The sequence below is a fragment of the Oncorhynchus nerka genome, linkage group LG18 (genome assembly GCF_034236695.1).
Source record: "Oncorhynchus nerka isolate Pitt River linkage group LG18, Oner_Uvic_2.0, whole genome shotgun sequence".
Taxonomy (NCBI): domain Eukaryota; kingdom Metazoa; phylum Chordata; class Actinopteri; order Salmoniformes; family Salmonidae; genus Oncorhynchus; species Oncorhynchus nerka.
The window spans coordinates 59461225-59489214 of NC_088413.1; the positions used below are offsets into that span (position 1 = coordinate 59461225).

General features: G+C 41.9%; 1 protein-coding gene across 1 annotated transcript; it reads right to left on the reverse strand.

The window, feature by feature from the left end:
* Positions 1–5658: 5658 nt before the first annotated feature.
* LOC115146238 (RAS guanyl-releasing protein 1-like) lies at positions 5659–27977 on the reverse strand. The gene is given in 18 exon segments (XM_065004240.1): positions 5659–6650; positions 6792–6928; positions 6931–7146; positions 9019–9153; positions 9775–9811; positions 10057–10201; positions 10581–10690; positions 10905–11009; positions 11305–11385; positions 11555–11830; positions 11962–12078; positions 14298–14471; positions 14644–14797; positions 16080–16211; positions 16708–16768; positions 18704–18811; positions 26443–26633; positions 27744–27977. Coding segments are annotated over 18 exon segments (2433 nt in total). The 5' UTR covers positions 27857–27977; the 3' UTR covers positions 5659–6509.
* Positions 27978–27990: the final 13 nt, after the last annotated feature.

Sequence of the window (27990 nt, forward strand, 5' to 3'; positions counted from 1 at the left end):
CTGTCTAATAAAGACAAACTAATCTTACATAAACAGGTGCTACCAATAAACATACAAGGAGGGGGAGGAAAGACAATCAGTGGCAGCTAATAGGCCGGTGACGACGACCGCTGAGCGCCACCCGCCCGGGAAGGGAAACCACCCTCGGTCGGACTCGTGACACATTCCAAACGTTGTAAATTGTTGGTTATCTGCACAAACCCAGTCTTCACTATGAGTCATCCATACATCAATTGTTTTAAATCATTTATTTACTAACTAAGTAATTCACAGAAATGCATAAACAAACAAACAAAGTAAAAATGTTTACAAGAAATGATAGGGGAATGTGCCCTAGTGGGCTAAACCAGAATGGCGGCTTGTTGTACAAAAGGGAAGTGGGGGTCGACTGAGAAGACAACAGACAGTTGATGATTATAACAATTGAAATGCTAATCCTTTGCACATGAACGCTCACTCATTCGGGAACAATTGCAATCAATATATATATTTACTCTCAGTGTGTCGTCTTGATCGCTGTTGAAAAGTTAGTTTCTGTTGGAGAGTTCTCTCTCTCTCTCTCTCTCTCTCTCTCTCTCTCTCTCTCTCTCTCTCTCTCTCTCTCTCTCTCTCTGTCGTGGTTAGGATGGATTGTTCAGAGTGACATTCATTCAATTCGTTGTAGACTGAATGTTTCGGCGGTTGTCGTTCTTCGCGTTCAATGATACCGAAATCCTAGCTGCAGACTAGTAATTAATATCAAAGACTTGTTCTTATTCTGTCGGTATCGATAGTGTAAGAGTTTAACCACGTGGTATGGTTAAAAGATTCAGCAATGGTCTGCAACCTTTATCCTCTGGTAATGGAGAAAAACATGGTCTGTTGAGAACTTCTCAAAGTTGGGGTTTTATTCAGAATTGCAGAAAAGGGCATGTCCCAGGATGCCCGACCCTAACTGGGCTCATGGGCGGTCCTCTGATTTAGTTCAACTCAAAAGGGAATTGGAGTTTCCTTCAGTAAACTGTCCAAAATCACATTATACAATTTTACGAACAGTATCATCCTCACTCATTCATCTTATACAACAACTAGATGTAAACCTCATATCTGAGGCTATTATATAAACAGCGTTATGGTAATGTGGCCGCACCGAGCCTCACCAAAATGTAACAAACGGACCAGTTCGTAACTGGATTCTTCACCGATCTTTTATACCTTCTCCAGAACATAAATGTTGTTCGGACCTCAAGTTCTGTGAGGTGGAAGAAATAGTAGCGAGGCTATATACAGTAGCGAGGCTATATACAGTAGCGAGGCTATAAAAGTAGCGAGGCTACATACAGACACCGGTTCGTCAGGCTGATTGATTTAGTATGTGCATGTAGATATGGTTAAAGTGACTATGCATTTATGATAAACAGAGAGTAGCAGCAGCGTAAAAGAGGGGGGGGGGGCATGCAATGCAAATAGTCCGTCTAGCCATTTGATTACCTGTTCAGGAGTCTTATGGCTTGGGGGTAAAAACTGCTGAGAAGCACAGAGCCACATCTAGTTAATCAGTTGGTCTTTAGGTACTGCTCTTATGTTCTCAACATACTTACAGCTGGACTTTTGATCTGGACATCATGGATATTATGGACATTTGACAACCCTGTTCTGGCCTGTTTAACTGCAAGAACTGAGGAAAATAAGAGTCCTCTAAGACTATATAAGAGGGCTTTCGCGCTGACATTAGGAAATGAGAGGGAAAGGCCAGAAAGATCATGGGAGTGATGAGGTTTCTGCTCACTAACATCCACAAATCCCAATCTTCAATTAGAAAGACCTATGGGGCTTCACATTTCTTCTCAGACGCCTCCATATAGATGAATTTCCACATGCATTCAACGCTCTGCTCCTACACAGGGCTCCTTTGACCATCATTAGAACTTAATACGGTACTCTATATCCTAAGAATATTGTGGCATCCATCGTTTAAAATGTACCTTGATTGGGTGTGTTAATTCTTATGCTTTGATTTGATTCTCAGTTTCCCACTCTTCTATAGGGACTATAATGGGATATTCCCACATCTTGTCCTAATTAGTTTCAGCTCCTGTTCGTTAGATCCATCTCGCATGGATCAATTCCCTGTAGTCCAATGATACCAGTGCCGGAAATCATCAGTGTCTCCTCGCCTGCCTGCCCGCCTGCCATGCCTCAACATGTAATAAATCCTACCTCCTCCGTAGTTCAACTCTCATGCTTCTTTGCTTTTTGACTATACCATCTCATGGATGGAAGGATCTTACTGTGTATGAATATGTGTTATAGTTCATATTCAGTCTGAATTAGGTGGATGACACCAGAATAATGAACGACCCACTTTCCTTTTTTTGTAGATTCTGTTGTTATGGCTGTCTTTGGGCTTCAACATTTCAATTTAATTAAAAATGCCTTTAACACTCTTAGAAAAAAGGTATTATCTAGAATCAAAAAGTGTTCTTCGGCTGTCCCCATAGGAGAACCCTTTAAAGAATCCCTTTGGTTCCAGGTCGAACCCTTTTGGGTTCCATGTAGAACCCTTTCCACATGGAACCCAAAAGAGTTCTAACTGGAACCAAAAATAGTTCTACCTGAAACCAAAAATTCTTCTCCTATGGGCACAGCCGCAGAACCCTTTTGAAACCCTTTTTTCTAAGAGTGTAGGCTACATGTTTTATTTTATTTGTCATCAGTGACTTGAATACATTAAAAACATCCCATTTCCAGACACGCTGTCCTCTGAGTTTAATGAACTGTCTGTTAACTGTCCCTCTTTTTCCTTACTCAGCCATGTTATTGGAAATGATCGTGTGAGGAACCTGGGTGGGAGAATGACTGTGACTTTCCGTGAGCTGGGTGTCAAATATAAGAAAATTAACTGTCAGCAATGCTAAGCCTGCAGGCTGCACTGTCTCAGACTGCTTTCTCCACACAAAGCAGCTGTATTCAGGATTGGAACTCCTCTGCATGTGTTTGTGCAAAGGAGTTAAGAACAAACCCGGAAGCTGACGCCACAGCTAGCTTAGGCTTCCACTGGGGCACAGTGACACTGAGACTGGGGATACATACCTTTTTCTATGAACTCCAAAGACATTTGAGAGAAATGAATGCATCCTATTTGCTATGACCAGATGGAAGATATTTTCTTATTTTTAAGAGACATAATAGTCTGTGTTGTACTGTCTGTCCTCAGTAACGGTGAAGCCAGATGATTTGGTCTGAGATATACAGTCGAAGTTGGAAGTTTACATACACTTAGGTTAGAGTCATTAAAACTAGTTTTTTAACCACTCCACAAATTTCTTGTCAACAAACTAAAGTTTTGGCAAGTCGTTTAGGACATCTACTATGGGCATGCCAAAAGTAAATTTTACAACAATTGTTTACAGACAGATTATTTCACTTATTATTCACTGTATCACAATTCCAGTAGGTCAGAAGTTTACATACACGAAGTTGACTGTGCATTTAAACAGCTTGGAAAATTCCAGAAAATGAAGTCCTGGCTTTAGAAGCTTCTGATAGGCTAATTGACATCATTTGAGTCAATTGGAGGTGTACCTGTGGATATATTTCAAGGCCGACCTTCAAACTCAGTGCCTCTATGCTTGACGTCATGGGAAAATCAAAAGAAATCAGCCAAAATAAATTGTAGACCTCCACAAGTCTGGTTCAGCCTTGGGAGCAATTTCCAAATGCCTGAAGGTACAACGTTCATCTGTACATCAATAGTATGCAAGTATAATCACCATGGGACCACGCAGCCGTCATACCGCTCAGGAAGAAGACGCGTTCCGTCTCCTAGAGATGAACGTACTTTGGTGTGAAAAGTGCAAATCAATCCCATGGCTCCAAAACCGCAATAAAAAAAGCCAGACTACGGTTTGCAACTGCACATGGGGACAAAGATTGTACTTTTTGGAGAAATGTCCTCTGGTCTGTTGAAACAAAAATAGAACTGTTTGGCCATAATGACCATCGTTATGTTTGGAGGAAAAAGGGGGAGGCTTGCAAGCCGAAAAACACCATCCCAACCGTGAAGCACGGGGGTGGAAGCATCATGTTGTGAGGGTGCTTTTACTGCAGGAGGACTGGTGCACTTCACAAAATAGATGGCATCATGAGACAGGAAAATTATGTGGATATATTGAAGCAACATCTCAAGACATCAGTCAGGAAGTTAAATCTTGGTCGCAAATGGGTCTTCCAAATGGACAATGACTCCAAGCATACTTACAAAGTTGTGGCAAAATGGCTTAAGGACAACAAAGTCAAGGTATTGGAGTGGTCATCACAAAGCCCTGACCTCAATCCCATAGAAAATGGGCAGAACTGAAAAAGCGTGTGCGAGCAAGGAGGCCAAGAATACCTGACTCAGTTACACCAGCTCTGTCATTAGGAATGGACCAAAATTCTCCCAACTTATTGTGGGAAGCTTGTGGAAGGCTACCCAAAACGTTTGACCCAAGTTAAACAATTTAAAGGCAATGCTGCCAAATACTTATTGAGTGTATGTAAACTTCTGACCCACTGGGAATGTGATGAAAGAAATAAAAGCTGAAATAAATAATTATCTCTACAATTATTCTGACATTTCACATTCTTAAAATAAAGTGGTGATCCTAACTGACCTAAAACAGGGAATTTTACTAAGATTAAATGTCAGGAATTGTGAAAAACTGAGTTTAAATGTATTTGGCTAAGGTGTATGTAAACTTCCGACTTCAATTGTGTGTGTGTCTGCTCTTCACCACAGAAGTCTGCACCTCTAATTACCTACAGAGATCTCAGGTCAATATTAATGGGAATACAGCACGTATTATGAGAAGCAGGCTATTGACCTACAAGGGACACAAAAGATAGGAACCACATTCACACTGCTCTATTGTTCCCTTGCAAATGCAATTTCTTTCACTGATTGAGCCACCACCATCAGTGTTTGCTTTGGGGTGTGTTTCCTGTTTTAGCTTGATGTTGGAGGTTTTAGAAAAGCTACATAGCTAGAGATTGACAATAGCTCCAAATAGAATATCAATTTCCATCAATACCTTGTTTCTAACTGGCTTTTTAGTCTGTTAAGTCTGGTTAAAATGAGAGATTCATGCCATATAGGTAGTCACAACCTCATCTGTTTACTGTGGAGGCGGAGCCTTATTGTTCTTAACCTCTGATGGCGAGGGTGTCTATCCCTTTAAGAGCAGAACCAACCGGTCCAGGCTGATTTCTACAATCAACTACCCTGCTCACGTTCCCTGACATTATGGAAGGATTTTCTTATTTTCCTATTAGACTCCCCATTCATCTCCAACTGAGAGGTAATGGCACTGTTTCCACTGGTTCACAGCTATTGTGATGAGGTTGAATAGAGAAAGTGGAATACATTTATCCAGCGAATAGTAGTCACTGTGAGCTGTATTTTCAATTATTTTAGCAAAGTTGGACAAAACAAAATCAAAACCGTCAAGCAATTATGAAAGCAGGCGGAGTGGTAGGCATAGATACAGTATAAAACAGTTATGTATTGGTGGTTGGCTATGCCAACATTCTAGAGGGATTCAGTGACACCTAGTGGAACTTATCGCACAGCTACTGTCAGTTCCATAGCAACAAAGACAAATTAGAACCCATTGAATTAGAAAACTCACCCAACATGACTAATAGAGAATATGTCTTTATTATAACATTCATTATGACAGCAATACTGAGAGAGGACATCTTGAGAGAAATACTGGTACGATGGCACCACAATATATCATGCGCTTAGGGTATTTACATGGTATGTCATTGGTGAAACATCTAATATTATGTTAATTGCTACTATGGACAACCCTGAGCTGATGAAATATACATGAGAAAACTGTGGTTGAATGTATTCTTTCGATAAAATGTCTTACACATACATAAAAACTATTATTTGTCTATATCTACCTGTATAAAAAAAATGGAACAGCTTATCTTTTTCTAGAGTTTGTAGTGTTTTAACAATAAATATGGACAGTAACTTTGAAATCACGTGGATTTAGATGTTGTATACAATATGCATTCTTGTTATTACCTAAGGCAGGACAATAACTACACAGTCCACCTGAATGAACTTCTCCAGTTTCCTGGCCTTTCTGCCATACTTTGTGGTTTTCTGATTGTCAGAGTCCCAAAGCTGATGGCACACTGATTGGATATGTTTTGGCTATGTTCCATGATGGCTGGTACTGTAATTTGATTGTCTGTGTCCTATTCAGGACGGTACTTTCATTGGTTTTGCCTCAATACCCCGTTTTGGCTGTGATTGGCTGCAACTGGTGTTAAGACTGGCTGTATATACCATACTGTGAGTAACGGCGTCTCCTCACAGGGAGTTTTTGGTCCCTCTGTGTATCTTCTCGACTGTGTGGCACTAGGGTCCTCCAAGACATACAGTACTGTCAGTGGCTCTGGAGACAGATGGCTGAGCATCACCTGTGATGTCATAGAGTGGGTGTGTCTGACCGGCTGAGGGGCGTTCCTGGCTAGGAGGAGGAGGAGGAGTCCTCCACCACGGAGTGAAGGGCGTGCCTCTTTAGGAGTGTCTGCAGGATCTCTACCTCGCGCTGCGTGTCCCTCAGCTTCTTACGCAGCGTCTCGTTGTTCTTCTGAAGCTTCTGGTTCTCCTGAGAACAACATCATTCACTATCATTGTTTATTTGTTTGAATTGTCAACCTTATGTTCAAAACTCTAGAAATTAGAATGTAGTACATTCAATGTACACAATTGAACACGTATCAGTAACCCAGTGGTGTCTGAATCTCACCGTTTCTAGAGTATCATAGGTGGGTTTGTTGTCTTCGTCCGGCTCCTTGGGCTGTAGCACTGTAGAGGCTCTGTTCTCCCACTTGGCGTAGGCCCGTCGTTTGCGTTGGGGCACCGGGCTGGGGCATGGGGTGAGGGAGGGGGTACGGGGGCCAAGAGAGAGGACTGTACTGGCTGCAGCCGACTAGGCTCTGGAGGGGGGGCAGGGGCGTGGGGTTCCTCTGTCTGGGTGCTGCGGTGGACCCCCACAGGAATGGCCAGCTCAGGGGGGAGCCTCAGATGGGAGGGGGCCGGTGAGTCAAGGCTCCAGTCCCTACATTCCTCTGAGGGGTAGGGGAAAGGCCCCTCTTCTGAGCCTAACACAAACAACATCATGAAGATAGTCAGTCAAATCTGATCTGTTCAACCCATTTCAATCAGTTTTGGGGTTTTGAAGTGATGTGTTTGCATACAGTCTGCATCCCATAAGGTTAAGAAAAAGTCAACTGAGTGATTGTCTGACCACAGAATGTTATTTTTAGTAGTTCCTGAAAGCAAATCCAGTGTTACGGTAAGTGAGGCAGGTCCTTGACTTTAGCGAGCAGTATGACAGTTTGAATCCACCTACACAGGGAAACTACCCAGGATGCTGTGCTACTTTTCCATAAAGTAGCTTAAACCTGCACTATCATCTGCAAAAACAAACTGTATCTTTCAAGTAATGATTTGGCATTTTAAAGTTCCTGTGTATTTGCACTCTATTTGACCAGTATCAACAATGGTTGCAACATTGAATGGTACAGTTTAGGTCTATCTGAAACAAAATAGGTTTTAGTTTATATAACTGTAGTAAGCACAATGAGGATGTTATATTACTTATAGGCCAACAGATGGCGACCTTCTGTGGCCTTAGATTTCTAACACAAAGCTGCTCTGGCTGGTTACTACACTACATGTGGTTACCACTATTTTAGATAAAGAACCTATTTAGTATGCGTGTACAGTGCAGTCATAAAGTATTCAGACCCCTTCACTTTTCCACATTTTGTTACGTTACAGCCTTATTCTAAAACTGAATAAATAAATACAAATCCTAATCAATCTACACACAATGACCTATAACGGCAAAGAGAAAACAGGTTTTTAGAACTTTTTGTAAATGTATTTAAAAAAAAGAAGATATATATCACATTTACATAAATATTCAGACCGTTTACTATGAGACTCAAAATTGAGCTCAGGTGCATCCTGTTTCCATTGATCGACCTTGAGATTTTTCAACAACTTGACTGGAGTCCACTTGTGGTAAATTTGGAAAGGCACACACTTGGCTATATAAGGTCTCACAGTTGACAGCAAATGTCAGAGCAAAAATCAAACCATGAGGTTGAAGGAATTGTCCATAGTCAGTTAAGAACAAATTCTTATTTTCAATGACGGCCTAGGAAGAGTGGGTTAACTGCCTTGTTCAGGGGCAGAACGACAGATTTGTACCTTGTCAGCTCGGGGATTCAATCTTGCAACCTTTCGGTTACGAGTCCAACATTGAAGGTCCCTAACAACACAGCGGCCTCTATCATTCTTAAATGGAAGAAGTTTGGAACCACCAAGACTCTTCAAGATTCTCTGGTTTGATGAAACCAAGATTGAACTCTTTGGTCTGAATAGCAAGCATCATGTCTGGAAGAAACCTGGCACCATCCCTACGGTGAAGGTTGGTGGTGGCGGCATCATGCTGTAGGGATGTTTTTCAGCGGCAGGGACTGAGAGACTAGTCAGGATCGAGGGAAAGATGAACGGAGCAAGGTACAGAGAGATCCTTTATGAAAACCTGCTCCGGAGCAGTCAGGACCTCAGACTGGGGAGAAGGTTCACCTTCCAACAGGACAATGCACACAAACAAGACAACGCAGGAGCGGCTTTGGGAAGGCTCGGAAAGTCCTTGAGTGGCCCAGCCAGAGCCCGGACTTGAATCCGATCTAACATCTCTAGAGAGACCTGAAAATAGCTGTGCAGCGACGCTCCCCATCCAACCTGACAGAGCTTGAGAGGATCTGCAGAGAAGAATGGGAGAAACTCCCCAAATACAGGTGTGCCAAGCTTGTAGCATCATACCCAAGAAGACTCGATTTAATCAATTTTAGAATAAGGCTGTAACGTAACAAAATGTGGAAAAAGTCAAGTGGTCTGAATACTTTCCGAATAAACTGTATGTGTGTTTGTGTGTTTGTGTGTGTGTCCCTCCTCACCTTCCGGGCCACATGTGGTGCCGGGTGTGGAGTCTGGCGTTAGTGGACCTTCAGAGGTGCTACTGCCTTTGGCATTCTTCTTACACTCAAACGCCACCTGATCCTTACACAGCCTATGGCAGTTCATACCACAGTCTGTGACCAGGCCAAGAGAATACAGACAATGTGTTAGAGCAAGGAGAGGTGGAAAGGAGGTAGTTAAACATGTATTCTTGTATGGTCTTGCTGGGTTGCACAGAGAATGCATGTTTATGTTTTGTTGTGATTTACTAACGGAACACCTCAGCACCCGACGAAGCTAATGTAGCATCCATTCCCCCTCAGTAGCCTAATGCTGCTGCTCAGCCTGTGGAACAGAACAGTTCTCAGACTTTTACGTGCATGTTGCCATGAAAACAGTGTGTTTCTGACTGTTTCAAGGGGATGAGGGTAAAAAGCAATGCTGTGGTTGTGACTGCAGACTCAAGTCTTTTATCTGTTGCAAGGTTCAGCAAGCAGTCTGCATGACAGAAACCACACAACGCAGCTTCTTCTTAAGATAGCTACACTTCACTTGCTCCTCACAGCCTCCCCATTATCGAGAACATCGGCCTCCCCATTATCAACAGCATCTGCTAACATTGTATTCTATCAACAATACAAAGTACTGAGTACAACGTACTGAACTCTAAGCTACATACAGTATGACATGTATAGAAACACTATGGAATATTCCAGTCTAAACTCAGTGACAGTAAAAAAAAAAAAAAGAATCACCTCTGCATCTGTAGCCTTGTTTTATGACGCCCCACAACTGTAATGGAGAAGAGGAAGTTGCTAAGATTATTAATAGATAATACAGCTGATGCATATTTAAAAATGAGCATGTTTAAATATTGTCATTTATAGTCGTAACTGCATTGCTATTGTTGATGAGTAGTCTATAACTAAGGCCCAAAGTTTTTCCTGTTCCAGTTACATGGTCTGGAAAACCTCCTGGCCCTATTAATGAGAACTACAGTCTAGCTGAAGACAGGCCAATATAGAGTAGTGAATTACAAATCCGGAGCAGTTGTCACAGAATGTGGGCTTCATGTAGGTGGTCTCCTGAAAGTTGTGGACAAAGCCAAGACCCAGTTTGGAACAGATGACACTAGCACGCATGAAATAGGCTGTGATCTCCTCTCTGCTGATGAGGCCTTCCCTGGAGCAGGACAACACAAAGCATATCTCATGTAAACAAGCTGTCTGATAAGAAATGTTTGGAATGTACTGTGTAGACATAGGTCTTCATTGAAATAGGATCAACCAAAACTAGCAGTTTTTTTTCACTTCAACAGTTTCACTCCAGTAGCTAATTGGTTAAAAATTTGTGGTTTCACCTGTCAGTTGACCACAGTGAGAATGGCTAGCTCATAGTTCTGATGCTATTTCTGTTTCCTGTTGCTACAGACCCTGCTAACAGATTCCACTTTAGTTTCCTTTCTCTGCAGTCACAAATGAACCCATGCAGTTACAATGAACTGTCAAATGTGCCAAAGGAGAACCCATTCACCCACAAAGAAACCATACACTCCACTTACTTCTCTTTGTCCATGACACAGAAGGAGAATGGAAAGCTAGCAGCAATTTTCTCAAAGTCCCCTTGAGAGATGAAGCCATTCTCATCATGGTCATAGTTTTTAAACACGGACTGTTGAGGGCGAGAGAAGAAATTGTAGTGGGATACATGAAGCACAATAGATCAACTAGGAGAGGTGGCGTAAAACCACAACTTCTAGAGAAATAATGTATATAGTAAACAATAATAGTCATTACATAACAATAATCATAACACAATTACTTTTTTCATGAAACAGAATACAATGTGTGTGAGAATACAGTGTGATAGGTCATGGATAACTCACATCCACCATTCTTTGCACATGTTTGCTGATGGTTTTTGGGTCAGGTTTTGGGGGCACTCCTGAAGCCCAGTTCACAACCACTGGAGGTCTAGAGGGGGTGGCGGGCTGATGTAAAACAAAACAGATGATCAGAACACTGTCAGAAGATGTAGAATAGACCATACTGATGTTAAATGGGCCGATTAAAGAAAAAGTGTCGGTGCTTATTCTCTTTCAATAGGTTTGTTCATGAGATATACAACATCCAATTTCCAGACATTCAGAAATGATTCAGTAAAGCTAACTGGGTCTTAATGAGTATTATTATATGTTTTAAATTGAAAATACCCGTAGCCATAACACAGTGAACGTGATATGGCTCGGGGGTATTTTCAGTTTTTCATGTCCCTTTTTTACTCACGGGTGCTTTGTTGTTCTTGGGCTCCCTGGTGTAAGACAGCTCATAAATCTCATCCTCTGTGTAGTAGAGGTCCAGGGACAGCTGAGCAGTAGAGGACACCAGGGTCAAACAGCTGATATATTCCAACGAACACAGTAGTGTGTACTAGCCTATGAATTTGATATTTTGCACTGATATTACAATTACACGTTTGTGTCATTTTTGCATTGTAGGTATAAACGTGTCAGTGGCATTTTAAGTGTGTACTAACCGTGAGAAGGTGGACCAGGTCTTTGTTGGCATCGAGCTGTGGGGTGATCTGCTGTAGCTGGATCAGCTCGTTGATGTGGTTGTACAAAGCCTGGAGCTTCTGAACATTCACCTTGTTGTCCTCTACGTAGTCTGACATGGCCTCGTTGACTGAGATCAGGTCCTTGAGGTGGACCCCCAGGATGGGGATCTTAAAGCCTGCACACCTGCTGTACGCCTGACGGTAGTTGTCATAGTTCCTACAGGAGGACAGGAGGTCTGTCATCTCATTCAGCACCTGCGGAGAGAAGAGACAGCATAGAAGATATTGTAGATGATCACCTTGTACAGTATGCATGCATATATTGGAGACATTTGTCAACATACTGATCAATAGATCAAGTTTTGATAATGTTATAGAGAATGTACCTTGGTGACCTCGTGGGATACATGTGAACTGGTCTCTTTAAGTCTGGAGATGGAGCTGTGGCACAGGCCCCCCACCACAGCCATTAGTGTGTTGAAGTTGTGCATAAGATGAAGGCTCTGGTTAACACATACACAAACAATTAAATGAACCCCGGAGTTAGTACAACCCACAAGTAGCACTCCAATATTGATTGCATAATGCACTCATAATACTGCCACACTTTTCTCAGTTCCTAATTGATGCTATATCCCTGCTGTGGGACACTGGAACCCATTGATGTGGAATATCAAATCAAATCAAATCAAATTTATTTATATAGCCCTTCGTACATCAGCTGATATCTCAAAGTGCTGTACAGAAACCCAGCCTAAAACCCCAAACAGCAAACAATGCAGGTGTAAAAGAATACATTAAGAGAAGGTAGAGGAGCAGCATCTGACTAGTGCATTAAAGGGATACTTCAGGATTTTGGCAATGAGGACTTATATCTACTTCCCCAGAGTCAGATGAACCATTTTTATGTCTCTGCGTGCAGTTTGAAGGAAGTTGCTAACTAGCGCTAGCACAAATGCTACCTTGCGTTAGCACAATGACTGGAAGTCTATGGTATCTTCTAGCATACTAGCAGATACCATAGACTTCATGTCATTGCGCTAACGCTATGTAGCATTGGCTTACGAAACTACCTGTAACTTCTTTCATACTGGACACAGAAATCTAAAACTGATATCCACGAGTTCATCTGACTCTCATTGCCAAAATACTGAAGTATCCCTTTAAAGTAACCTAGAGAGATTCTCCATCCAACTCTGTCTCTCCATCCAACTCTTTCAGCTCGTCATCACTTTTCAGGACACAGCTTTGCATGTGAATAAAGTGGTGAAGAGCCATAATAAATCTCAGAGAGAAATCAGAAATCTCAGAGACCAATTGGTAAACTCTGATTTACCACCCCAAGATATTCCTGAACAACGTCTATTTGCGCCCCTACTGGATGGAAATTACAAATGTAATGGCTGTGCTCAATGCAATGGCACTTATAAATGTAGATCCTTCAAACACCCACAAACAGGGAAATCGATCCCAATAAAAGGTGTTATTACATGCTCCACTAAGGCAGTTATTTATCTTATAACTTGTCCTTGTGGTAAAAATTCTGTAGGTAAAACAAAGCGCGAATTAAAAGTACGTATCTCAGAGCATCGTAGCACCATTAGGTGTAAAAACTTTACTTATCCAGTTGTGGCCCACTTCTTGGAGGCAGGCCACTCAATTTCATCTCTGCGTTATATTGGCATCGAACATGTCACCCTCTCTAGGAGAGGGGGTGACCTTGATAATTTATTGTTAAAACGAGAGGCTGCCTGGATCTTTAATTTAAAGACCCTTGCGAGAGGCTGCCTGGATCTTTAATTTAAAGACCCTTGCGCCCTTCGGTCTCAACGTAGACTTTGATCTGAAGCCATTCTTGTGATTATTGTGACTTTGCCATTGTAATTGTTTGTAAGCTTGTGTAGTCAAATGAATCTATGATCGTATGCTATCCATTTGTTGTTTGTATGCTGTTCTTTGTATGACATTTTATATTTGATTATTAACCAATGATATTAGGCCACTCTTGGCCATGATTACAGACACCTGTGTCTTTTGACACTATATAAACGAGTCATCCCGCAGTGTTTGTGATTATACCCTGATGAAGACAGCTTGGCTGTCGAAACGTTGGTAATTCAATTTTTGCATCTGAGCTCCTAGAGTGTGCGGCTCTCTTTTATTTTCAAGTTTTCTACTCCGCTAGCCAGCACCTCATCTTAATAGGTGTGCGTTTCTTTTTCTTCTAGAAGAGCCATAATAAACCAGATTTCATCAACTAGAGCCACTAGTTATGTTTTCCATGGTACACTTGCTAGCACTTGAGTGTCAGTGTTTCACCTGGTAAATCTATTAGTGCGGATGGCCTGTACTTTGTTAATATTCAGAGCACACATTCTCTGTTAGCCAGCATCTTTGACGCACTAAAAGCCCATCATGGAACTCTTGAGAGTCATTAGCAGCCCTCTTTTAATATATGCATTATGTAACTACAAATGATGGTGCTTCTGCAGCTCAGCAGTAGGTAGGTCTCACTGTGCTGTATGAGATGGTAGACATGTATTCGCTTAAGCCGAGGAAAAGGCACTGGATATACACTATGAACAAACAGTCTTTGAGAGGGTACAAAACATGGAACCTAAATACCTTGTATGTGGACATTTTGTTATTTTTTACACATAAACTGTAGAGAGATTGTTAGTCTATGATAGATCTGGAGGAGCAGGAATAGTTAGGGCCATACCTGAGCCACATGGATGAACTTGGTGAAAACCTCTGCTCTCAGCTGAGCTGTAGGCCGACTCAGAACCATGAGCTGCACCCACTGTGAGATACCATTACACAATGTAATGGAACGTTCCATCATGGGGTTGTCCTTCATGCAGCAACTGCGGATGTAGTTCTGGTAGTCTGCAAACTGTCAGAAATAATAAAGCATATGCTGACTCATTTTGCTAAAAGGACAGAGGTTGGGGAACACATTTGGAATGCATTGCGATACCTAAAGTAGAGCGCATGTGCTATGAGATTCTTCCCAATGTCATAGTGTTAATAGCGATCACATTCAGGCGAATTGGGACTCTACTCACTGATATTCTACAGAAGGACTTGAACTCCAGGTAGGTGAGGTGCTCAGCCAGCTCAATGGGCTCCAGGTGATCAAACAGCAGAGACACTTTCCTCTTCTTACTGCTGTTAGCCTTGATTTTCTGACTGGGCTTCTGAGACCAGTGCCTGTCATTTCTGTGACACAACATGGTGAACAACATAGACAGGAAATATACAACTACACTACATTACCAAAATTATGTGGACACCTGCTCGTCAAGCATCTCATTCCAAAATCATTGGCATTAATATGTAGTTGGTCCCACCTTTGCTGCTATAACAGCCTGCACTCTTCTGGGAAGGCTTTCCACTAGGTGTTGGAACATTGCTGCGGGGACTTGCTTACATTCAGCCACAAAAGCATTAGTGACGTCGGCTTGACTCGCAATCGGTGTTTGATCGGGTTAAGGTAAGGGCCCTGTGCAGGCCTGTCAAGTTCTTCCACACCAATCTCGACAAACCATTTTTGTATCAACCACACTTTGTGCACAAGGACATTGTCATGCTGAAACAGTAAAGGGGCTTCCCCAAACTGTTGCCACAAAGTTGGAACAACAGAATAATCTAGAATGTCATTGTATGATGTAGCCTTAAGATTTCCCTTCACTGGATATAAGGGGCCTAGCCCGTATCATGCAAAACAGCCCCAGACCATTATTCTTCATCCACCAAACTTTACAGTTGGCACTATGCATTTGGCCAGGTAGCGTTCTCCTAGCATCCACCAAACCGAGATTAGTCAGTCAGAGTGACAGATGGTGAAGCGTGATTCATCACTCCAAAGAATGCGTTTCCACTGCTCCAGAACCCAATGGTGGCGAGCTTTACACCACTCCAGCCGACGCTTGGCATTGCGCATGGTGATCTTAAGCTTGTGTGAGGCTGCTCGGCCAAGGAAACCCATTTCATTATGTTCCTGATAAACAGTTATTGTGCTGACGTTGCTTCCAGAGGCAGTTTGGACTCGGTAGTGAGTGTTGCAAACAAGAACAGGCGATTTTTACGCACTATGTGCTTCAGCACTCGATGTTCCCGTTCTGCGAGCTTGTGTGGCCTACCACTTCGCAGCTGAGCCATTGTTGCTTCTAGACGTTTCCACTTCAGAAATAAAAACATTTACAGGGTAGAAATTTGATGAACTAACTTGTCAGATAGGTGGCATCCTATGACAGTGCCATGTTGAAAGTCATTGAGCTCTTCAATAAGGCCATTCTACTGCCAATGTTTGTCTATGGAGATTGCATGGCTGTGTGCTTGATTTTATACACCTGGCAGCTGAAATAGCCAAACCCACTAACTTGAATCCTTATACTTTTGTATATATAGTGTAATACACAGGCATGAAACCATTACATCAGCATGAATGTTAAGCCAAAGAGATATTAATTCTGCTCAGTAATATACTGGGGATACTTACATCCATTGAGTCTGCAACAGAGGGCACAGCCTCTCCTGGCCCTGATCTCTGATCAGATCCTGGAACTGTTCCATGGAGTCAGACAGGCTGCTGTGCAACCGGAACATTGTCCAGAACTCCTGGATCCAATACCTGAAATAGATAGAAAATAGATTATTCACTGCAATTAAATACTAACTCTAAACCTCAGGTGTTTAGTTATCTAATAAGAAATCAACACTGTAGTTTAATGCAAATGTAATAATAGCATGATCTAAACCAGTGTTGCCCAACCCTGGTCCTCGAGTAACTCTAACAGAACACATTTTCATTGTAGCCCTGGAGAAACACACCTCATTCAGCTCTTTGAGGCTTGATAATTAGATTACAAGTTGAATCAGGTGTACTTGTCCAGGGTTACAATACAAATGTGTACTGTTGGGATACTCGAGGACCAGGTTTGGGAAACACTCACCTAAACCATCAACCTAATTTCAGAATACTGTATAATTAGGTGACAAGTGGATTTCATAAGCTCTTTCATAAGAATGATTGGACAGTGAGGTATTGTGTGAAAGCTTTAGTGGACCCCAGCAGGCCCTGTGTTAGTGACAGGATCAGGACACCTGCACGGGGAACACACAGTTACCTGATGAAGTAGCAGATCCTCTCACATTCTGTGGACTGCTCCTTCTCCACGGCGCTTTTAAATGTAACAACTCCAGTTAAGGATACATTATGATTCACTGGTGTAGTAAAATGTGTGCACATTGTTTAGAGTCAGGGAAGAGACCAGGAACTGTATGTGGGATTTATTAGTGAATAAATGACCTGGATCACTATGCAGGACAAAGTGTCTATTCATTTCTGTTCATCTAAGTCACATGTGTCAAACTCATTCCACGGAGGGCCGAGTGTCCACCTTTGTACTTGATCGATGAATTAAGGTCACTGATTAGTAAGGAACTCACCTCACCTGGTCGTCTAGGCCTTAATTGAAAGGATAAACCAAAAACCAGCAGACACTAGGCCCTCCATGGAATGAGTCTGACACCCCTGATCTAAGTAAACAATTCCAAATAGGTGTTTGTTATAGTGCAGGAAACAGATGTGATTATTTGGTGGTTTGGGAGGAGGCGTTCACAAATGGTTCAAACTGGTTAGGAGCATCAGCAAATGAATCATTCTGGTGGTGTGTGGTTCCGATAGCTCATTTGGTTGAAACAGGGTATTGTGTATTACATTTGCTGGCAGAGGACCCTTTTAGTTAGTAAAAACATGTTCTCTCAACCAGCTAAAAACATAGCTTACATAATGTTACTTTTACCCCTCAATGGCTTTGAGTGTGAGAACAGTTTATTACCTAAGCTGCTGTGCCATATGCTCGGTAGGTACAGTGACCAGAATCCCTGGGGGATTGTATTAATCAAAATTTTAAAAAACATTTCCATTCTTCTTAGAATATAAAACAGGGCTATAAATAGCCAGCACTGTAAGCCTCGCCACAGCACTCTATTGGCAGAAATCAGCTTGAAGTGATGCACATAAAATGGCTAATTCCATCATGGGAGCTCGAGAGCCGCCTACACCATTCCAAAGCCAGATTGTGTTTACAATAAATGGCATTAATGGCTACAGGGCTTTCCCTTGTTCCTAACCTGCTCTTAACAATATTTGATGCATGCTTCGGAGACCTTGGCTCAGAACGAGCCCAGGGGTTCAAAATAGAGGGCAGGACACATTGTGCATCTTGAGGTGTGACGTAGGTTTTGGTGAGCAAGCCTCCTTGGTCAGTTGAGAGGCAGTGCTTACATCTGAAGAGGAGTTCAGTCTGGGAAGATGTCATTAATACCTGAAGCCTCTAGCCGTATTGCCCTCCTCACTGGGCCAGGACTGCTGCTCCTCTAGACTTTGTGATGTCAGAGCTCTTTGTTGAATGGAGGCTTAGATTACATACCGCTCATTTGGTCATTTTTTTAATATATATTATGTTCTGGAACCATTACATGCACCCATCTCATTAGTATTTAATTATTAGAGATATACAAATGTTTTTGCACCCACCATGAGTCATGTCCGCAATGGTCATGTGAGGTGAACTGTGTATGGTTTGTGTGTGACCTGATGAAGATCTGTTTCGGATCGAAACGTTGTCAATAAATCGGTGAATTGGGAGCTTTAACAGTGTGCGGGCCTTCTTGTTGTATACAGAAAATAGGCTTGTAGAGTAACCTTTAGAATCATGTTTTTGGAATGGTCCTGTGTAGCTAAGATGGTCATAGAACAAAAAGTGTAAGGTACCCGGAAGACAGTGAATTTGAAACAGAACATGGTGATGTGTGCTGGAGCTAACAAAGACATGTAAAGAATCTACAGTAATAGGACATTGGGGTGCACACATATTGGCACTGATAGTCACATTGATTGGAGGAGTGAGGCGTCGATGACATGGCACCTTGTCAGCCAAGTTGGATCTTAATTGGCCGTTGCTACTGACAACCAAATCACAAAGCAGTGCTGCACAGCCGGTAAAGATCCGGTGTTATGTTTGGCACAACAGATTGGTCAGGTCCTTGTGCCAACTCAATAATAGTTCTGGCTGTAGTGGAGCAGCCGCAGAGCATTGGGTCTGCTTGGTAAAGGATATAGGGAGGTGAGTTTCTCCAGGAGGTCACTGGAGGACATGAGGAGTCGGTGCATGGTCAGGGTGATGTTCATCAGGTGGCTGCTCCCACATACAGAGCCCTCCACGTCTGAAAGAGAGCACACAACACATGGAGCACATCAGCAGACATTCTGTTGCACATCACAATGCCAATACTGTACTGCAGATGGTTGAGAGTTCATATGGACAAGAAAATGATTTCTGAATATCAATGTCCAATGCTAATGTAGCTATTGGATAACAAAATCTAGCAATCATGTCATGCAAAGAATCAATGTCAACAAAACAAGGGGATGTAGCTATTAAAACTACCTAGATTCTTTCAGCCACAAGTCTGCAAAGGCAATGATAGTAATCAACCATAAACACAATAATCTGCCCGTTATGCGTCAAATACAAATCTCGAAGTGTATCTAGTCACTGGGTAACGGACATGTATAAAAAGAAATGGCATGTATGATAGCATTGTCATCTAAGTACAACTACCATGACCAATTCCCCTACTATCTGAGGTCATGCTTGATATGCTGGTATACACCATACCTGGACGTCTCTGCCTTTCCTGTGGTCTACTTTTCTCTGTCGTGTCTCACTTCCTGTCTTTGTGACCACCTCCCCTACCTCTGCTCACGCTACAGACATCACAGAGAACTGCAGCCACTAACACTGTCATCTACTCTAACAGCTTTGTCCCCAGAGGCACTGGAGATAAAAATTTAAAAAAGGATATGACAATGTGGAAACCCACTGGGCAAAAACTGATTGAATCAATGTTGTTTCCGCGTCATTTTAACAACAAAAAATCTGTTTGATGACGTTAAATGAACGTAGAAAACTGATTGGATTTGGAATAAAATCATCAACGTAATGGAATTTTGTCTTTTTTTCCCATCCGACATTTAACCTAAATCAAATGACATGATGACATTTTTTATTTTATTTCATGTTGAATTCTAGTTAGTTAGACAACTCAACCAAAACCAGATGACGTTGAAATGAAGTCTGTGCCCAGTGGGAAAGATCTCAAGGAATAAATTGTTACCTGTATCCACAAAGTAGCAATGGTGGAAAAAGTACACAATTGTCATACTTGAGTAAAAGTAAAGATACCTTAATAGAAAATGAGTCAAGTAAAAGTGAAAGTCACCCAGTTAAATACTACTTGGGCATCAAAAGTAAATGTAATTTCTAAAATATACTTAAGTGTCAAATTCTTTATATTAAGCAAACCAGACAGCACAACTTTCTTGTTTTTACTTATTTACGGATAGCCAGGGGCACACTCCAACACCGAGACATCATTTACAAACAAATCATGTGTGTTTAGTGAGTCTCACAGATCATAGGCATCAGGGATGACCAGGGATGTTCTCTGTTTAGTGAGTCTCACAGATCATAGGCATCAGGGATGACCAGGGATGTTCTCTGTTTAGTGAGTCTCACAGATCATAGGCATCAGGGATGACCAGGGATGTTCTCTGTTTAGTGAGTCTCACAGATCATAGGCATCAGGGATGACCAGGGATGTTCTCTGTTTAGTGAGTCTCACAGATCATAGGCATCAGGGATGACCAGGGATGTTCTCTGTTTAGTGAGTCTCACAGATCATAGGCATCAGGGATGACCAGGGATGTTCTCTGTTTAGTGAGTCTCACAGATCATAGGCATCAGGGATGACCAGGGATGTTCTCTGTTTAGTGAGTCTCACAGATCATAGGCATCAGGGATGACCAGGGATGTTCTCTGTTTAGTGAGTCTCACAGATCATAGGCATCAGGGATGACCAGGGATGTTCTCTTGATAAGTGCGTGAATTGGACAATTTTTGGTCCTGCTAAGCATTAAAATGTCATGAGTACTTTTGGTTGTCAGGGAAAATGTATTGAGTCAAAAGTACATTATATAAAGAACAGATACCCCAAAACTACTTAAGTAGTACTTTAAAGTATTTTTAATGAAGTACTTTACACCACTGCAAAGTAAAAATGGCAGACTCCATTCCTAACGACATTAGCCTTTCTTTTACAAACGATCTGACCTGAGAAAAGCTTTTGTTGGTCCGCTGTAACACGTTGTGCATCAAAGTTGAGACAGAGAGACTGAAAAACAGCTTCTATCTCAAGGCCATCAGACTGTTAAACAGCCGTCACTACCACAGAGAGGCTGCTGCCGACATACAGACTTGAAATCATTGGCCACTTTAATAAATGGAAAACTAGTCACTTTAATAATGTTTACATATCTTGCATTACTCATCTCATATATATATATACTGTATTTTATATTACCTATTGCATCTTGCCTATGCCGCTCTGTCATTGCTCATCCATATATTTACATGTACAGTTGAAGTTGGAAGTTTACATACACTTAGGAGTCATTAAAACTCGTTTTCAAACACTCCACACATTTCTTGTTAACAACCTATAGTTTTGGCAAGTCGGTTAGGACATCTACTTTGTGCATGACAGAAGTAATTTTTCCAACAATTGTTTACAGACAGATTATTTCACTTATATTATTTCACTGTATCACAATTCCAGTGGGTCAGAGGTTTGCATATACTGTACTAAGTTGGCTGTGCCTTCAAACAGCTTGGAAAATTTCCCAAAATGATGTCATGGCTTTAGAAGCTTCTGATAGGCGAATTGACATCATTTGAGTCAATTGGAGGTGTACCTGTGGATGTATTTCAAGGCCTACCATCAAACTCAGTGCCTCTATGCTTGACATCATGGGAATATCAAAAGCAATCAGCCAAGACCTCAGAAAAAAAATTGTAGACCTCTACAAGTCTGGTTCATCCTTGGGAGCCGTTTCCAAACGCCTGAATGTACCACGTTCATCTGTACAAACAATAGTAAGCAAGTATAAACACCATGGGAACACGCAGCCGTTATATCACTCAGGAAGGAGACGTGTTCTGTTTCTTAGAGATGAATGTACTTTGGTGCGAAAAGTGCAAATCAATCCCAGAACAACAGCAAAGGACCTTGTGAAGATGCTGGAGGAAACAGGTACAAAAGTATCTATATCCACAGTAAAAATGAGTCCTATATCGACATAACCTGAAAGACCACTCAGCAAGGAAGAAGCCACCGCTCCAAAACCGCCATAAACCTTTATTTAACCAGGTAGGCAAGTTGAGAACAAGTTCTCATTTACAGTTGCGACCTGGCCAAGATAAAGTAAAGCAGTTCGACACATACAACAACACAGAGTTACACAAAGACCATAATGACCATCGTTATGTTTGGAGGAAAAAGGGGGAGGCTTGCAAGCCGAAGAACACCTTCCCAACCTTGAAGCACGGGGGTGGCAACATAATGTTGTGGGGGTGCTTTGCTGCAGGAGGGACTGGTGCACTTCACAAAATAGATGGAATCATGAGGAAGGAAAATTATGTGGATATATTGAAGCAACATCTCAAGACATCAGTCAGGAAGTTAAAGTGTGGTTGCAAATGGGTCTTCCAAATGGACATTGACCCCAAGCATACTTACAAAGTTGTGGCAAAATGGCTTAAGGACAACAAAGTCAAGGTATCGGAGTGGCCATTACAAAGCCCTGACCTCAGTCCTATAGAAAATGTGTGGGCAGAACTGAAAAAACGTGTGCGAGCAAGGAGGCCTACATACCTGACTCAGTTACACCAGCTCTGTCAGGAGGAATGGGCCAAAATTCACCCAACTTGTTGGAAGCTTGTGGAAGGCTACCCGAAACGTTTGACCCAAGTTAAACAATTTAAAGGCAATACTACCAAGTACTAATTGAGTGTTTGTAAACTTCTGACCCACTGGGAATGTGATGAAATAAATAAAAGCTGAAATAAATCATTCTCTCTACTATTATTCTGACATTTCACATTCTTAAAATAAAGTGGTGATCCTAACTGACCTAAGACAGGGACATTTTTACTAGGATTAAATGTCAGGAATTGTGAAAAACTGAGTTTAAATGTATTTGGCTAAGATGTATGTAAACTTCCGACTTCAACTGTATATATCCTTATTCCATTCCTTTACTTAGATTTGTGTGTATTAGGTAGTTGTTGTGCAATTGTTAGATTACATGTTAGATATTGCTGCACTGTCAGAACTAGAAGCACAAGCATTTTGTTACACTCCCAATAACATCTACTAACCACGTGTATATAACCAATAACATTTGATTTGATTATAAGTAGATGGTTCACTATCATGGTTGTCTATTGGATAGAAATAGGAAACATCTTTGCTTCACTCTTAGGAAAAAAGGGTGCTATCTAGAACCTAAAAGTGTTCTTCGGCTGCCCCCATAGGAGAACCCTTTGAAGAACCCTTTCCACAGAGGGTTCTACCTGGAACCAAAAAGGGTTATCCTATGTGGTCAGCCAAAGAATCTCGTTTGAACCCTTTTTCTAAGAGTGTAGACTTCCGATCTTTTCCATTCCAGGTACTATTAAACAATTTGCCAGTAACTTTCTGGAAATCGAATCGTGGCTAAGAGAGAACCTTGACGAAACCTTTAAAATGGTGTTTAACTTTGAACCTAAACAGCTGGCATTGTCTTGATGCCACACAAGGACTCCAGTTTCCATGGGTCCCCACTTATCCCATATCTCCTTGAAATACCACAGACACCATGGCAACATGTTCATTTCTAATCTTTGTTATCTATCTCACTGGGCCACTTCAGCAGGCAGCTAATCCTGTCCTCATATATCCTGCACTGCTGCTACGGGAGTGTTCTGTTTACTCGTTCAAACAATGGCGACAACACCCCAATGGTCGATGAAAAGTTACCTTCCCAGCTACAATATGACACACAGACAATGTTACTGGATAAAAAACTGGCAAGAGTAAAAAATAAACATCTAGAAGATCAATAGGTTTGAAGCGTTATACTGTCACTGTACAGTATGTAAAAGGACTGTGATGCAAAACAAGCAAACTATCCTTCCTCTACTATAATAAACTGAACAGTGCTGTTTTTATGGCTGTAACAATTGCAAGCAAGTCATGCTCTAAAACAGGTGTGTCGAACTTATTCCAAGGAGGGCAGAGTGTCTTTTATTTTCTCCCTTTCAATTAAGACCTAGACAACCAGGTGAGGGGAGTTAATTCATTAGTGACCTTAATTCATCAATCAAGTACAAGGGTGGAGTTTGACACGTGCTCTAAAATGACCTAAAATAACAAGGAAGCGGTTTTGATTCACTACCAGGTAAACAATTGCTTCATCATTTGACAACACCTCCCTGCCAACCCAGACTTGGCTAATTGCTAAGGAAATCCCCTCCGTCTTACTCACTGTGGAAAGTTAGGAAAGCAGCAGCAGGCGGCACTGGGATAGGAGGAGGGATATGATGACAAACACAGCAAAGAGCTGGGAGTGTTGCCCTACTTTGAGTGTTTTTATTATCATAGGCATCATCAGCAAAGCCCCGGTGCAAGGAGTCTTTCCTTGTTTTGACAGAGAGGTACAGAAACTGGGCTGGATGATCCTTTTGTTTTGCCTCCGTCAGCCTTATGCTTATCTCTACTGTGCACATGAAAGAACCGGTAAGGAACGGTCTAAGAGACCCCAGAGATTTCAATTTCATTATTAGTTGCACACTTTCAATAGTTCTCTTTCTACTGAATGTACCAGCAAGCTGTAGGTTTACATGTCGAACAATACATTCCTCAGTACAGGAACGTACTTCAATACCCCCAGACAGCCATGATGCTCCGTAAGTGTACATACATTGATTGCAATAGGCACATAAAGGTTTTTCACATTAGTGTCTACAGTACATCTGAGTCTGCAGTGGATCCTCTGACTCGTGGTTTATCTCTTTGTGACATTCACAGGTTCTGTGCCTGCATCATACATGATTTACATGGAATATGCATTTCATTAAAAATGTATTTTACGATTGAGGCACTCAAATATATACACTGCCTATTGCTGTCCATCAACATTATGATTGCGTAGAGACTTCGGGCAATGTGGGTGAGTGGAACTGTGGAGCGTGAACTTGAGGTTGAATGATGATGTCAAACATTATTGATCCACGCCCCTTGGTCCTCTACATTTCAAAGAGTGGTCAGCATCTGAGGAGGGCCGTTTGGAGAGCTGACCTTTGGGCTAGCAGCCGCCAGCTAATCCTTCAAATAGCTTGTGCGTATGCTCTCACATTTGAAAAAGGTGCCTGAGCCACAGGACCTGGGGGGTCAGGCTCTGATGTGAGACAGCAGCTGCTGGGAAACGTTCAGCCCTCTTAAACCCCTCTGTACTAGGTTCCTCCATTCTGTCCCTTATAATAACCTGGATTTAAAAACCCTGCCTGTTTATTGCCAGACCAGATTCCGATGAGAGGATTTTAATTTCTTGCTCTCAATTGATTAACTTGGCTGATCTTTTTTTAAATCGGAATCCTAAATGAACAGCCAGCCATTATTCTGCTATTGTTCCCCCTGACAGATAGTGTAACTGTAAGAAGGGGATGTCACTTTCTGTATTCAGTCCATTGTACCACCTCATCACTCTCACGTCACTCCATTTGTGTCTCCAAGCAACGGTAATCTGAATGCTTGCCTCTTCATAGACATAATCACCATAACTTTGAGAGCACACCAGACAACTTCGTAGAACACATGATTCTAATTTGACAGGGGTTTTGACAGCATTGATAGTGCAGCCAACAGGGATGTCCTTAGCCTTTTGGGGCCCCTAGGCGAGATTTTCATGTTAAGTTAATGTATTACTAATGTGATATGCCTAAATCAAAATCCACATCTACTGAATCAGTACTTCAGTTGTTGCATGATTGTGTTATCTCATATTCAGAGCAGGCATAGTTGGATACACATACAATTATACAGCCTTACAGCGATTGGTATAAAGGTTTGCACTATTGCCCGGGGCAAGTGACCTGAGCAGTCGCAAACGTTGAACCTGCTCGGAGTTTTTTTTAATGATAACAACCAAAATTGCAGTAGTCTGGTATTTCTGGTTCCTCCCGTCTGTAGGTGAAAATAGCTACTTTAAATGTTTGGGCAAGTGATCATAATCTTCGGGCAACCAAAAATATTCCTGATGTGCGAGTGCCTTTCAGACCTTAATGTCAATCCCTGACTTATCTCAAAAGCAAAGATTGACGACCATGTTGTTAGACGACAAATAGAGGCTAGTTCATTTAAGTCTTCAAATATGGTCTGTTTGTGTCAACCGAGCACTATATGCGAATTAGAGATACCTTGTAAATGGTGACAGTTTAACAGAGACAGGGTCTCTTAACATCAAACAGCTAGACGCAGAGAAAAACAGGCGCTTCCAGGAAACACTCACCGTACTGATTTAAAATAAATTGAGGTTCAGCGACATTTAAAAATGATCAAATGAAGCGGATGCTTTAACCTAACAAGCAGAACTAATGACAATGATCCTGACCTGCACAACCATTTTGTACAGCTCAACAAACTAAAATATTAAACGTGTTTCTAATTTTACATGCAACAAAAAACAAAAACATATTTTATTGTGATTTAACAGATGCTTTTATCCAAAGTGATTTACAGTCATGCATGCATCAATTTTATGTAACGTGGTCCCAACAGAAATGTAATCCTAGTGCCGTACTATACCGACTGAGCCAGAAATCATTTTCAAATAACAGAGAGAAATATGCAGCACATTAGCTACCAATAGCATTGCTGGCAGAAACTCAAAAGCAACCCAGAGCACATAGACTCACCAAAGGACTGGATACAGGCCTGGATCACCTCCTCCCAGCTGGCCCCCTTTGTGAAGTGTCCTGGCAGAGACATTGTGACCTTGCCCTGGGTCATCTGGGCCTGGTTGGGCCTGTTGAACCGCTGAGGCCGGGCAGGCACCGGTGGACAGACCTTAGATCTGGAGCCACTACCCGGTCCAGGAGAGAGACGTCTGGTGGGTTAGTGGTGGAGAGAGGGAGTGAGATAGAGGGAGATGTAGAAAGCACAGCTTTGTGTGTGTATGTGTGTGTGTGTGTGTGTGTGTGTGTGTGTGCGTGCGTGCGTGCGTGTGTGCGTGCGTGTGTGTGTGTGTGTGTTTCTAGGGGACTTTCACAGCATGCAGTGAACATTAAACCATTGAAGTATACAGAACCTTCACAGCATGCAGTGAACATTAAAATATTGAAGTATACAAAAAAATGAAGTCACACACTCAAATAGAATGTAGGTTAAAGTGTACCAAAAATATTGTAACTAACACAACACTTGTCATGTTCATTACACAATAATAAACGTGTTTAGTACCAGGTATCCTACAGTTATAGTAGCTGTGCTATTTTTTATTGTTCTCATTCAATTCCCTTTGGGGAAATCATTGATTACCGACTTCCATTATGGGAACCACTATATCAGTGTTTGTCCAACCCTGGTCCTCCAATCCCCCAACCGTACACATTGTTGTTATAGCCCTGGACAAACACACCTCTTTCAGCTCATTGAGGGCTTGATGATTAGTTGAAAAGTTGAGTCAGGTGTGTTTGCCAGGGGGATTACAATAAAAAATGTGTACTGTTGGGGGTACACGAGGACCAGGGTTGGGAAACTGCACTAGATGAACAGTTAGATGGCTGATAAACAGAGAGGATGCCATGCACTTGTTCTATACACTTGCCACACTATAGGCTACATGTGTAATTAAAAACACTCAACTATGCCATACAATTCGAAGGAGAGAACACATAGGCTAAAGGGAAGCTGTTTTGAGAGTGCACATTTTGTGCGCTCTGGCCGATGCTTTTATAAATCGCACTGAATTGTTGCACTCAAGTTATTTTACGACCAAGAACCACCAAACGTTTCTGATTTAAATTAGGACTACATTGGAAAAGTGTACAAGATTCAAATATATATTCGGTGTCAATAAAGGTTTCATAACTGCGTATGTTGCAAATTGACAAAACCATATTCGCTGTATTTAAACTGTGCATGTAACGCACTCCATAAATCTATTTAGTTTATTTTACAAACACAGGAAGGAGTTCGTTATAAAATAAAAACTTACGAATGTTCTTTTTCCTTTCCATTCGAGCCCACATTTTCATTTTGTCCATTTTCTTTGGATTGGCAGCCCATAGCGAGATACTGGGCAACAAGTGGTTGAACGAGACTATCCATCTGTGTCCGTTTCGATGAGAGCAACACTGCATGCTTGGTTCAGTGTGCGGCCGTGCGCCGGCGGGGAGCTCACCATCGTCCTGACTTGTCAAAGAGAACGGCACAAATTATGCATTGTGCTGTGGCTGTGTGGG